At 43.6% G+C, this 11,923-nt stretch overlaps 1 protein-coding gene across 1 annotated transcript; it reads left to right on the top strand.

The window, feature by feature from the left end:
- Positions 1-377: 377 nt before the first annotated feature.
- On the top strand, positions 378-9,881 carry SEMA7A (semaphorin 7A (John Milton Hagen blood group)). The gene is made up of 7 exons (XM_032233115.1): positions 378-394; positions 525-633; positions 3,390-3,573; positions 5,035-5,150; positions 6,469-6,626; positions 7,822-7,889; positions 8,796-9,881. The coding sequence occupies exons 1-7, from the start codon at positions 378-380 to the stop codon at positions 9,167-9,169; spliced, it is 1,026 nt and encodes a 341-aa protein (XP_032089006.1). The 3' UTR covers positions 9,170-9,881.
- The last annotated feature ends 2,042 nt before the right edge of the window (positions 9,882-11,923 follow it).

Here is an 11,923-nt window from a genome sequence, read left to right as displayed (position 1 = left end):
CTTCCTTCTTCCCTGTCTTATCCATGCGGCATGGACTTAGATCATGGCAAGGGCCTCATTTTTATTGGCCTATAATCTAATATTGGCCATAATCTATCTATATATAAATGGCTCTTTGTATGTGTATATATATATGTTCCAGCATAACTCTGGAACTTACTTTCTGGAAACAAATACTGTGGGGGGGGGGGGGGTAAGACACCCTTAAAACCCCTCTGGGTGTGTATTCTGTTAAGATACAACCTGTTGTGCCTTAAAATGGCTTCTACTGTACTGCCGTACAATGGCTTCTACTGTACAGCGCATTGGAGTTGCCATGGTAACGGTGTCACATTACTCTACAAGGGGGCTCCCTCTAGTAAGAGGGAAAATCCAACATGAGAAATTACGATTGGTCTGGACATTTTCCCCCTATAGATAAATACCCGGGCAACGCCAGGGTTATCAACTAGTTTAATATGAAGCCATACAAACAAGAGTTGCCATTGATGGGAGATTGATTCCTTTGTGCCTCATTTCCACAGGGGTTACTCGGCAGTCTGCGTCTACTCTGTTGGTTACATCAGCAAACACTTCAGAACGTCTTCCCTGAAAAACTACAGTGGGAAAACCCCTGCAGTGAAGCCAGGACAGGTAAAAAGCAGAGGTGAACGTTGGGTGGGAAAATGATCCTTCCAACATGTAGTCAATTTGGAGACTACGAGATATCATAGTAATAGCAATAGCACTTAGGCTTATATACCACTTCACGGTGCTTTTACAGCCCTCTCTAAGCTGTTTACAGAGTCAGCCTCTTGCCCCCAACAATCTGGGTCCTCATTTTACTCACCTCGGAAGAATGGAAGGCTGAGTCAACCTTGAGCCTGGTGAGAATTGAACTGCTGGCAGTGGGCAGAGTTAGCCTGTAATGCTGTAATCTAACTACTGGGAGGGATGGAGGGAGGGAAAGAGGGAAGGAAGGAAGGAAGGAAGGAAGAAAGAAAGAAAGAAAGAAAGAAAATAGCAATAGCAGACTTATATACCACTCTCTCTAAGCGGTTTGCAGAGTCAGCCTCTTGCCCCCAACAATCTGGGTCCTCATTTTACTCACCTCGGAAGAATGGAAGGCTGAGTCAACCTTGAGCCTGGTGAGAATTGAACTGCTGGCAGTGGGCAGAGTTAGCCTGTAATGCTGTATTATAACTACTGGGAGGCAGGGAGGGAGGGAAGGAAGGAAGGAAGGAAAGAAAGAAGAAAGAAGCAAACAAACAAAGAAAGAAAATAGCAATAGCAGACTTATATACCACTCTCTCTAAGCGGTTTACAGAGTCAGTATGTTGCCCCCAACAATCTGGGTCCTCATTTTACTCACTTTGGAAGAATGGAAGGCTGAGTCAACCTTGAGCCTGGTGAGAATTGAACTGCTGGCAGTGGGCAGAGTTAGCCTGTAATGCTGCATTCTAACACTGGGAGGGAAGGAAGGAAGGAAGGAAGGAAGGAAGGAAGGAAGGGCAATAGTAATAACACTTAGATTTATATACCGCTTCACGGTGCTTTACAGCCTTCTCTAAGGGGTTTACAGAATCAGCTTCTCGCCCCCAACAATCTGGCTCCTCATTTTACCCACCTCGAAAGGTCGGAAGGCTGAGTCAGTCTTGAGCCTGGTGAGAATTGAACTGCTGGCAGTCGGCAGAATTAGCACACAATATTGCATTTCACACACTGCGTCACCATGGCTCTTAGTGACCAAAGAATAATGTCTAAAAGCAGAGGACAAGGCTCTCAATCTTTTTCCACTTATTATTATTATTATTTTTTTGGCCGATGTAGAAGTGCGTGCCAGAAATATAAACTCACTAATGGATTTACTTGGGGTGGGCTGGTGTTGGGTTTCAGCGTCTCCATATTTAATTTCATTTGTTCTTAGTCATTTACATGTGTATGTAATTTGCATGAATTCCACACAACATTTGTTTAAAGCTGCACTGCACGCCATGCTCTGCCGAATATCCAAATCACCTGGGGAATTTTAGTTTCAGCAAATGAACATGGTACAAGTTTTCCTTTCCATTTTTTCTGTCGCAGTAGTCGCCCATGGAACATATATGAGAAGTTCTCTTCTCAATACTTATCTACTCCAGTTTAAAGCACACCTCCATCCATGTCACACTGGAACAAACTGGGGCTTTATCCATCCATCGATCCATCGATCCATCGGTCCATCGGTCCATCGATCCATCGATCCATCGATCTTTCTCTCAGCCCTCCACTAGTCATCCATCCATCTGTCCATTTCACATCTCTGGTTCTCTATTCATGCATCCACCACTTATCCATTGTCACCCATCTCTCTCTCTCTCTCTCTCTCTCTCTCTCTCTCTCTCTCTCTCTCTCTCTCTCATTTTCTACACACCCACCATCTTCATCTCACTTTCTCGACCCCCCCATCATTCAACCATCTCTCCACCTATCTCTTCATCCCACTTTTCTCTCTCTCTAGGCATCCATCCATCCATCCATCCATTCATCTATCCATCCATCTCTTTCTTTCTCTCAGCCCTCCACTATTGTCCATAAATCTGTCCCTCGATCTGTCATTTCTCTGTTTCTCTATTCATGCATCCACTTATTCATTGTCATCTCTCTTTCTTTCTCTCCCATTTTCTATCCATCCACCCACCATCTTCATCTCACTTTCTCCAACCCCTTCATCATTCAACCATCTCTCCACCTATCCCTTCATTCCACCTTTTTCTCTCTCTAGGCATCCATCCATCCATCCATTCATCCATCCATCTCTTTCTTTCTCTGAACCTTCCACTATTTGTCCATCCATCTGTCCCTCGATCTGTCATTTCTCTGTTTCTCTATTCATGCATCCACTTATCCATTGTCATCGCTCTTTCTTTCTCTCCCATTTTCTATCGATCCGGCCATCTATCCACCCATCTTCGTCTCACTTTCTCCAACCTGCTCATCATTCAATCATCTCTCTACCCATCCCTCCATCCCACCTTTTTCTCTCTCTAGCATCCATCCACATCCATCCATCCATCCATCCATCCATTTATTTCTCTTCCTGCCCTGTCTTTATTCTAGCTTCCTATCTATACCATCTACCTACAGTAACCTATCCAACACTTGGTGCTTTTTCTGACATATTTGACTGTACTCCCATCCTCTCTATCCATGACAGATTTGTGAAAAGGATGGATGGATGCAGTATTAGCTGTTGGGTATCCCCATTGGTTTGGTCTTTCTGGAAATAAGACTCCTAATAGCCCATCCCCCCCAAAAAAACAATTCAGCATTTAGTAATTTGAAAGCCTGAAGAATATGTAGCGTTGGATCTCCATGGAAGTTCTTCTCCATCCATCTCCTGATGATCACTGCTCTGCCTTTCTTGACAGTGTCTGCGAGGAAATGAGAAGACTCCACCCGAGACGTTCAAAGTGATCGACAGCTATCCAGAGGTGGCGGACCAAATGAATGGGAAAACCATCTTCTACAACAAACATCACTATCAGAAACTTGGAGTCCACCAGGTTCAGGCAGCAAATAACGAGAACTATGATGTTCTGTACTTAGCCACAGGTAACCAGCCAAGCAATCTGTAACACCCTTGCTAGTTTTAGAAGTAGTGAAAGTTTCAGTAGGAAGCTGAAGCGATCTTCTCAACTCAATATAAAGGCATTTTGGAGGTCTTTTCTTCTTCTTCTTCTTCTTCTTCTTCTTCTTCTTCTTCTTCTTCTTCTTCTTCTTCTTCTTCTTCTTCTTCTTCTTCTTCTTCTCCTTCTCCCTCTCCCTCTCCCTCTCCTTCTCCTTCTCCTTCTTCTTATTTCCAAGTCATGTCCAACCCATTGCGACCCCATGCACCACGTTCCTCCAGGCCTTCCTGTCCTCTACCATCCTCTGGAGTCCATTTAAGCTCACAACGACTGTTTCGGTTACTATGTCCAGCCACCTCCTTCTCTGCCATCCCCTTCTTCTTCTTTTGCCCTCCATCGTTCCCAGCATGAGGCTCTTCTCCAGGGAGTCCTTCCTTCTCCTTAGATGGCCAAAGTCTTTGAGTTTCCTCTTCAGGATCTGGCCTTCTAAAGAGCAGTCAAGGTTGATCTCTTCTAGGACTGACCGGTTGGATGGCCTTGCAGTCCAAGGGACTCACAGGAGTCTTCTCCAGCACCAGAGTTCGAAGGCCTCCATACTTTGGTGCTCAGTCAACTCAAATGTTTGACTGCTGGGATAAGACCATAACATGGGAGAGCAGGGAAAAAAGGTCCATTTTTAGGGGTTATTGTTCCTAAGCTTCCCCAAAAAAGCACAAGGCAGAGTCCTGGTCCCGACAAAACCCCATATTCACATTCAGCAAGGCCCAGAAAACAATCTTTTAAAGGAATATTTATGACTACAGACCTTATCTAGCTTGGAAAGCTGCCATGTAAATATTTCCCAAATGAGGTGCTGTGCAAGGAAAGACTTGGCCCAGAGTCTTTGAGATTCACGGACAGATCTTCACACTCCTGAAAGGAATGAACAAACAAACGAATTGTCTCCTGCAAAAGCCCACTCCCCTTTCGCTCATCTTTTATTTCTTATGGGAGGGGCCATTCACAGTCCACCTGTGGCTTTACTCCCAAGTTGACCCTGATTTCTGAGCTGTTCTTTTCTTCTGGCAGCTCTGCGCATGCGCACACTGGGAACAGGCTCCAGCTGTTCCTCTGCCTCACTGATGTTTGACTCTGAAGGCAGCTGATAACTGTCAGACGGCTCTGGCCCCCTCTCTGCCTCCGACACAGAGCCCTCATCCGAGCCTTCCCCAGACTCCAGGACTGGCCCATGTTCCTCCCCAACCTCCCCACTGTCCGAATCTGCTGCCAGTTCCGCTGGCCAACACTTATATGATCAAATGTATTCAAATCCATCAGAGTGGAAAATGCCATCTTGCCTCTCTGCTCCTCTTGAGTCTTGTCACCCGTTCCACCAGTAGCAATTCTCACCATCCATGCGCCTTCCTCCACCTTGCTAATCCTTCTTTCTCACTCATCCCACATACAGACAAAGGAAGCATCCATAAAGTGATCGTCTTGCCGAGCGGACCCATGAATATCCTGGAAATCCAGCCTTTCCAATCTCAGGCGGTCATCCTCGCCATGATTTTAGACAAGTTAAGGGTAAGAAAGATTCCATGCCTGGGGCTCAGAGTAACCTTCTTAGTCCTGAGTTAGAATGTGTTGAACTCAGCTTGGTTTTCTTCGTAAACTGGCATATATGGCTTAGGGACACAGTGGCTCAGTGGCTAAGACGCTGAGCTTGTCGATCAGAAAGGTCAGCAGTTGAGCGGTTCGAATCCCCAGCACCGCGTAATGGAGTGAGCTCCTGTGACTTGTCCCAGCTTCTGCCAAACAGCATGTAAAAATGCAAGTAGAAAAATAGGAACCACCTTTGGTGGGAAAGTAACAGCGTTCCGTGCGCCTTCGGCGTTGAGCTATGCTGGCCACATGACCATGGAGACGTCTTCGGACAGCGCTGTCTCTTCGGCTTTGAAATGGAGATGAGCACCGCCCCCTAGAGCCAGGAACGACTAGCACTTATGTGCGAGAGGAACCTTTACCTTTATATATGGCTTAAAGGTGTTTTGTTTTTTTTGTAAAGGCAGCCAGCTTGGCTTGTCCAGCAAACCACAGTTAAGGAGAATCACGGCTTTAAATTGGCTTGTTATTCTCTATGGGCAGTGTGTGTCTGAATCAAATAGGAGACATTTTATTGCTGGTGAGCAAAAATGTCTTCAGAATATGCAGGGGCTTCCAGATATCCTGGATGAAACTCTAGTTTAAGTTTGAGTGTCAATATATATTTTTTAAAAATTAACCATTCCCAAGTACTTCCTTCTGTATTTTTCAAGTCTGCACCACGTGGGGCTTTTTTAAATATGTAGCCAAGTTTAGAATAGTTGTATTGAATTAGGAAATGGTTTATTCCCAAAATAGGCGGCTGGACCCATTCTGATGAGTTCAAAGAACCCCTTTGAGAATTTAACAGATTTTGCCACGTTAACAGATGAATAGAGTTGGAAGGGACCTTGCAGGTCATCTAATCCAACCCCCTGCCCAAGCAGGAGACCCTACATCTGCCTCTACCTAGCATCGAACTCACAACCTCCTGATTATGAGGTGAGATCTCCACCAGTGGAGCAAGTTGGTCACATCTGAAGTTCTTCATTGCAACCAGGTGGACCTCCAGTTCCATCATTGTAGTGGACATCTTGATCATGCAGTGAGGACACTCCTGAATTGATCTGAGAGTGGTCAACATATGTCCACCTATTGTTGGATCCTGGTTTCCAGCTCCCTTTATCATGGACCCTTCTGGCCTGGATGTCAAGACTGAGTTTCTTGACCTTGGGATGGCTGCCGATTTCCTACATCTGGTTGACTATCTATTGATGGTCAAGAACGGTCATTTCAATGGCGCCTTTGTTTTATTTTGCAGAATGAATTGATTGTGGCTTCCGCAAACGAAGTGGTACAGGTCCCCATGGCCTCCTGTGGGGCATATAAGAACAACTGTGGGAGTTGTGTGCTGTCCAGGGATCCCTACTGTGGATGGGTCAACGAGAAATGTACTTCCATTAATGAGCACGGAAATAGGTAGGTTACATCGTTTATATAATTTGTGTAAGGGCCACATGGGATGGCTGAGATTCCCAAGAGCTTCTTAACCCAGACAAGCATTTCTAAAACATAAATGTGATGTCACTTTCTCAGTTGGCTGTATTCATCCAACTCTGGTTCATCAGATATGGTAAAGATCTCATGGGCTATATTACCACATGTTAAGCTTGGTTAGCGTTGATCTTTGCTAATGTTTTGCCTTATCTCTTGAATGAACCCAACCAAACAGATTATTGCAGAGCTAGTATATTATTGGTTGTTGTTGTTGTTAGTTGCAAAGTCGTGTCCGACCCATCATGACCCCATGGACAATGTTCCTCCAGGCCTTCCTGTCCTCCCCCATCCTCTGGAGTCCACTTAAGCTCACGCCGACTGCTTCGGTGACTCCATCCAGCCACTTCCTTCTCTGCCGTCCCTTTCTTCTTCCTTTGCCCTCTATCGTTCCTAGCATGAGGCTCTTCTCCAGGGAGTCCTTCCTTCTCATTAGGTGGTCAAAGGATTTGAGTTTCAGAAGATGATAGATAGATAGATAGATAGATAGATAGATAGATAGATAGATAGATAGATAGATAGATACATACATACATACATACATACATACATACATGATAGATAGCTTCGGTGACTCCATCCAGCCACTTCCTTCTCTGCCGTCCCTTCTTCTTCTTTTGCCCTCAGTCTTTCCCAGCATGAGGCTCTTCTCCAGGGAGTCCTTCCTTCTCCTTAGGCGGCCAAAGTATTTGAGTTTCATCTTCAGGATCTGGCCTTCTAAAGAGCAGTCAAGGTTGATCTCCTCTAGGACTGACCGGTTGGATCGCCTTGCAGTCCAAGGGACTCGTAGGGGTCTTCTCCAGTGAGTCCTTCCTTCTCATTAGGTGGCCAAAGTATTTGAGTTTATAATTATTATTATTATTATTGAGTATATTATACAAACCAAGAGAAGTGGTTGATCTAGCAATCCAGTAAAAATGTGTGAGAACATGCCCTTCTAATAAGACAATGAAACATGTTGATTGTGAATATTCAGCTATTTTTTTGACCACCTAAGCACATATAAATAATTATGTGACCACTGTATATCTTTTATGGAGTTGCGGCAGGCTGAACCTGTGATGGACTAATTTATGAAGGGATTTGATGTTTAACTTGATTTTCCATTTTTTTTTTTTAGAACTGTATTGCAGTCTATAAGCCATGATGTTCCTCAAAACATTTGTCCTACTTCAAACAACTCTGAAGGTAATAGTCACAAACAAACGTGCAGGTACTCAAGAAGTACACTTGAGAAGACAGGAGATGTTTCCTACAAAATCTGTGAAAAGATGTTTTTAAAAGCCCGCGAGGAATTAGGAGGAGGAAGGAGACAGGGTGGTGGTGGTGAGGATTTGTTAGGAAGTATGGCCACCGGATAAAGTGTTGAAGTAGCAGTGGATTGCAATTTTAGGATGAAGAAAAAGATAACTGAAAGTTGATGGAGGTTTATAAAAATCATCCTATTAGAATTAGAATCTAATATGGGAACATTCTACCACATGTGGTGGACCTGCCCCAAGGTTTGAAAATATTGATGTAAGATAAGAAAGTGGCTCGAAGAGATAACTGAACAGAGGATAGAGTTGAAGCCAGAATTGTTCCTCCTGGGTATTTCTGATGGGAAAATGGAGAAAAAATCACAATACACAATACTACACATAGTAACTGCAAATAGAATCAATCTAGCACACAATTGGAAACAAACAGATATTTCCCCCCTCCCCTCCCGACCCAATTATAAGAAGGAAAATCTATGAATGTGCAGAAATGGATAGACTGTCTATGGAAATGAAGGAGAGGGGAAAAAACTGAGTACTATCAAATTTGGAAAAGATAGTGTTCTTTGCTTGAGAGTAAACGTAAAACTTAAGTAAAAGAATAACACAGAGTGTATTTAAATAAGCATATAACTTAGGATAATGATATAGTGGTAGAATCTTTTGCAAATAATACTGTTGCAAAAGATATGGAAAAGCTGTTACAAGTGTACATTTGTGTTTTGTCTTTAAAATGTTAGAAAATTCAATAAATACTATTTTTTTTTTTAAAAAAAGAATTAGAATCTGTCCCACCGTTGACTCTTTCCTTCCTTCCTCCTTTCCTTCTCCTCAGGAAACAGCAGAAGTCCGTATGCGAAGGAAGTCAGCGTGGCCTTACACTCCCGCTATTTCATGAATTGCTCTCAAGAATCTCATTATGCCAATTACACCTGGTTTCACAATGACCGGCCAGTTGCCCATTGCAACTCTGGCCACCGTCACTGTCTTCATTTCATTGACAATATGACCGCTGAGCTCTATGGCAAGTACTCCTGCGTATCTACAGAAGATTGGTTCAATCAGACAGTCATAACTGAATACCTGGAGAATCCCTCTCAGGGCAGTAGGGAAAGGCAAGAAAAATCAATAGGATTTGCCTCTACGCCATCTTTATCATTCTGGCTGGGGTTACTCCACATGACAGCCATAGTCTTCATCGTCCAGTAAAGCCCGATCTTCTGTGGACTTTCGCAACATGCCCCTACTTGGCCGGATATTGAGGAGCATCTCTGCTGAAGGCATCTCACAGTTCAGGAGGTTGTAGAGCTGAACCTTCTTGAGGTTCAAAGGTCAGCGTAGATGGTCTTTGAACGCAACCTCTCCTTGAGCTTCTTGATATCTGGCTGGGGGCAAAGAAAGAAGAAGAGACTCCAGAAGAAGGAAAAATGATGGATACCCTCCGTTTCCCTTGTCGAGATGGGTGGTTCTACAGATTGGGCAAATAACGCCGTAAGTAAATATATCGGGAAGAACATGGAGTCATCTTCATGGGGAAACCTTGCAGTGGCCCTGAGACCTGACTAATCTAACCTCGAAAAAGAAAGACGAGTTTCACCGAGAAGGAGATTAGCATCCACAAGGTCTAATTTCGCAAGATCTCTGCCAGAAAGTGGCTTTTCCACAAAGTTAACTCCTTCCCGTCTGTCCATTTGTAGAACGAGCTTTGGCTCCAACGTTTGTTCAGGAGTCCAGCTTGAGAAAAATGGCGTTTTCAATTCTCCACCGTCTCCGTTGGTGTTACTGCTGCTTATTGAAGGAGATAGCGAGTGCCAGTTAAAGCTGTCCAGCCAGGTCAATAGGGTTGAAAAAAAAACCCAACCACCCTTATTATATTTCAGTATAGTTGCAGAATATTTATTTATTATATTTTCTCTCTCTCTTTTTTTAGAAGAGAAAGCTTCCGATTCTTTTTATTTTCTGTAAACATTTGTCCTTGACCTACATTGTTTGTTTCCCCCCACCACCAATCGGTTGCATCCTCTTTCTTTAAACAATTGTGGTCTGTTTGTTTTGTTTGTTTTGTTTTTAAAACCCACCCAATCGTTTCCTTTGGACGACGTGACTTGATGTTCCTTGGCCAATGAAGGTTCTCACTCGCCAACTGATGGACTAGGCGAGCTGCCCCGTTTCAGGTTGGTGGTGAGAAAATAAACCATGGTTGAAGAACATCTGAGGTTTGGGAACTTTTGTTCCTGGACGCAGTGGTGGGTTCCTACTGGTTCGGACTGGTTCGGATGAACTGATAGTGGTATGGTGGCCTGGATTGCTGGAACCGGGAGCGATCCAGGGCAGTGGTGAAATTCATTTTTTTCTTACTACTGGTTCTGTTGGAGTGGCTTGGTGGGAATGGCAGGGGAAGGATACTGCAAAATCTCCCTTCTCACCCCACTCCAGAGAAAGAATACTGCAAAATCCCCATTCCCTCCCCTCTCCAGGGGAGGGATACTGCAAAATCCCCATTCCCTCCCCACTTCAGGAGAAGGATACTGCAAAATCCCCATTCCCTCCTCACTCCAGGGGAAGGATACTGCAAAATCTCCATTCCCACCCAACTCCAGGGGAAGGATACTGCAAAATCTCCATTCCCACCCCAATCTGGGGCCAGCCAGAGGTGGCATTTGCCGGTTCTCTGAATGATTCAAAATTTCCGCTGCCGGTTCTCCAGAACCTGTCAGAACCTGCTGGATTTCACCCCTAGATCCAGCCTGCCACGCCCCCGAACCGGTTCCCCAGTTTCTTCTGCCATCGCCAGCTTGTTTCTAAGCATGCACAGAACAGTTTCCAGTCAACTGTGCATGTGTAGCAACGAGCAGTGGAAAACGCCCTCTCAGCGAACCGGTAGTAAATCGGTTAGAAACCCACCACTGTCCTGGAGAACAGATCTTAAAGAGGAGCAGAGATATTTTGTGTGTGCGAATCTTTGCAATGAAGTCATCGAATCTGGTGCAAAATTGCTCACCTTATGGCAGAATAAGATTGATCCTTCCGCCACTTCCCAAGGCTCACTCGCGGTCCAATCTTTGTTATGGAGTCCCCGTTTGGAGAATCAACTGTGAAATGGACCTGTCTTTCTTCCCTTGAGTATCTCTCAGTCTTTCGAGCCCTGAAGGCAATTGTGTGCTACACTACATTGTGTTTTTTTTATAAAGAGACAGTCCTTATTTTGCTTTTGTACATTTCTTTGTCATTGATATTGTTATTTTATGATCCTTCAATGCACTTTGAACTATTATAGCAGTAGCCGATGAACAGAATGGACCCAAAACAGGGGCATTTTATGGGGAAGGGCTATCAAAAAAGTCAAGATGGCGGCTGTGCGGTTGAAGGGGCACAGCTACGGATGCCATTGTGAGAGTGGGGTGGTGGTGGTGATGCACATTTGTCATAGATACCTCTAAACTAAAAACGTATTCCTTTTTTTATGTTTTTGCTTACAATTTCTTTGTGATTGATTTTTTTTAAAAAACTAGAGTGCTTTAAAATAAAGTAAATAAAATGAATGAAATAAATAAAAATGCTCCAACTGGAAGTTTTTTAGAAGAGATTGAATAAACATTTGCCTGAAATGGTCTAGGGTTTCCTGCCTAAGCAGGGGGTTGGACTAGAAGACCTCCAAGGTCCCTTCCAACTCTAATGCTATTCTGTTCTATTCTATTCTCGTTCCAGTCCATTCTATTTTCTACTCTATGATTTCTATTCTATTCTATATTCTCTATTCTATTCTATTCTATTCTTTATTCTATTCTATTTTGATTCTATTCTATCTTGATTCTATATTCTATTCTTTTTGAGTCTATTCTATATTCTATTCCATATTCTATTCTATTTGATTCTATTTTGATTCTATTCTATTTTATTCTATTCTCGTTCCAGTCCATTCTATTTTCTACTCTATTATTTCTATTCTATATTCTATATTCT

The sequence above is a fragment of the Thamnophis elegans genome, chromosome 16, assembly GCF_009769535.1.
Source record: "Thamnophis elegans isolate rThaEle1 chromosome 16, rThaEle1.pri, whole genome shotgun sequence".
Lineage (NCBI taxonomy): Eukaryota > Metazoa > Chordata > Lepidosauria > Squamata > Colubridae > Thamnophis > Thamnophis elegans.
The sequence above is the reverse complement of the archived record's forward strand: the minus strand, read 5'-3'. Positions and strand labels throughout refer to the sequence as shown.

Bases quoted from the DNA above. Each gene is read 5' to 3' on its own strand.
- SEMA7A (XM_032233115.1), top strand. The intron at 3,574-5,034 runs GTAACCAGCCAA...TCCCACATACAG, and splicing joins TGTTCTGTACTTAGCCACAG to ACAAAGGAAGCATCCATAAA. The intron at 7,890-8,795 runs GTAATAGTCACA...CCTTCTCCTCAG, and splicing joins TACTTCAAACAACTCTGAAG to GAAACAGCAGAAGTCCGTAT.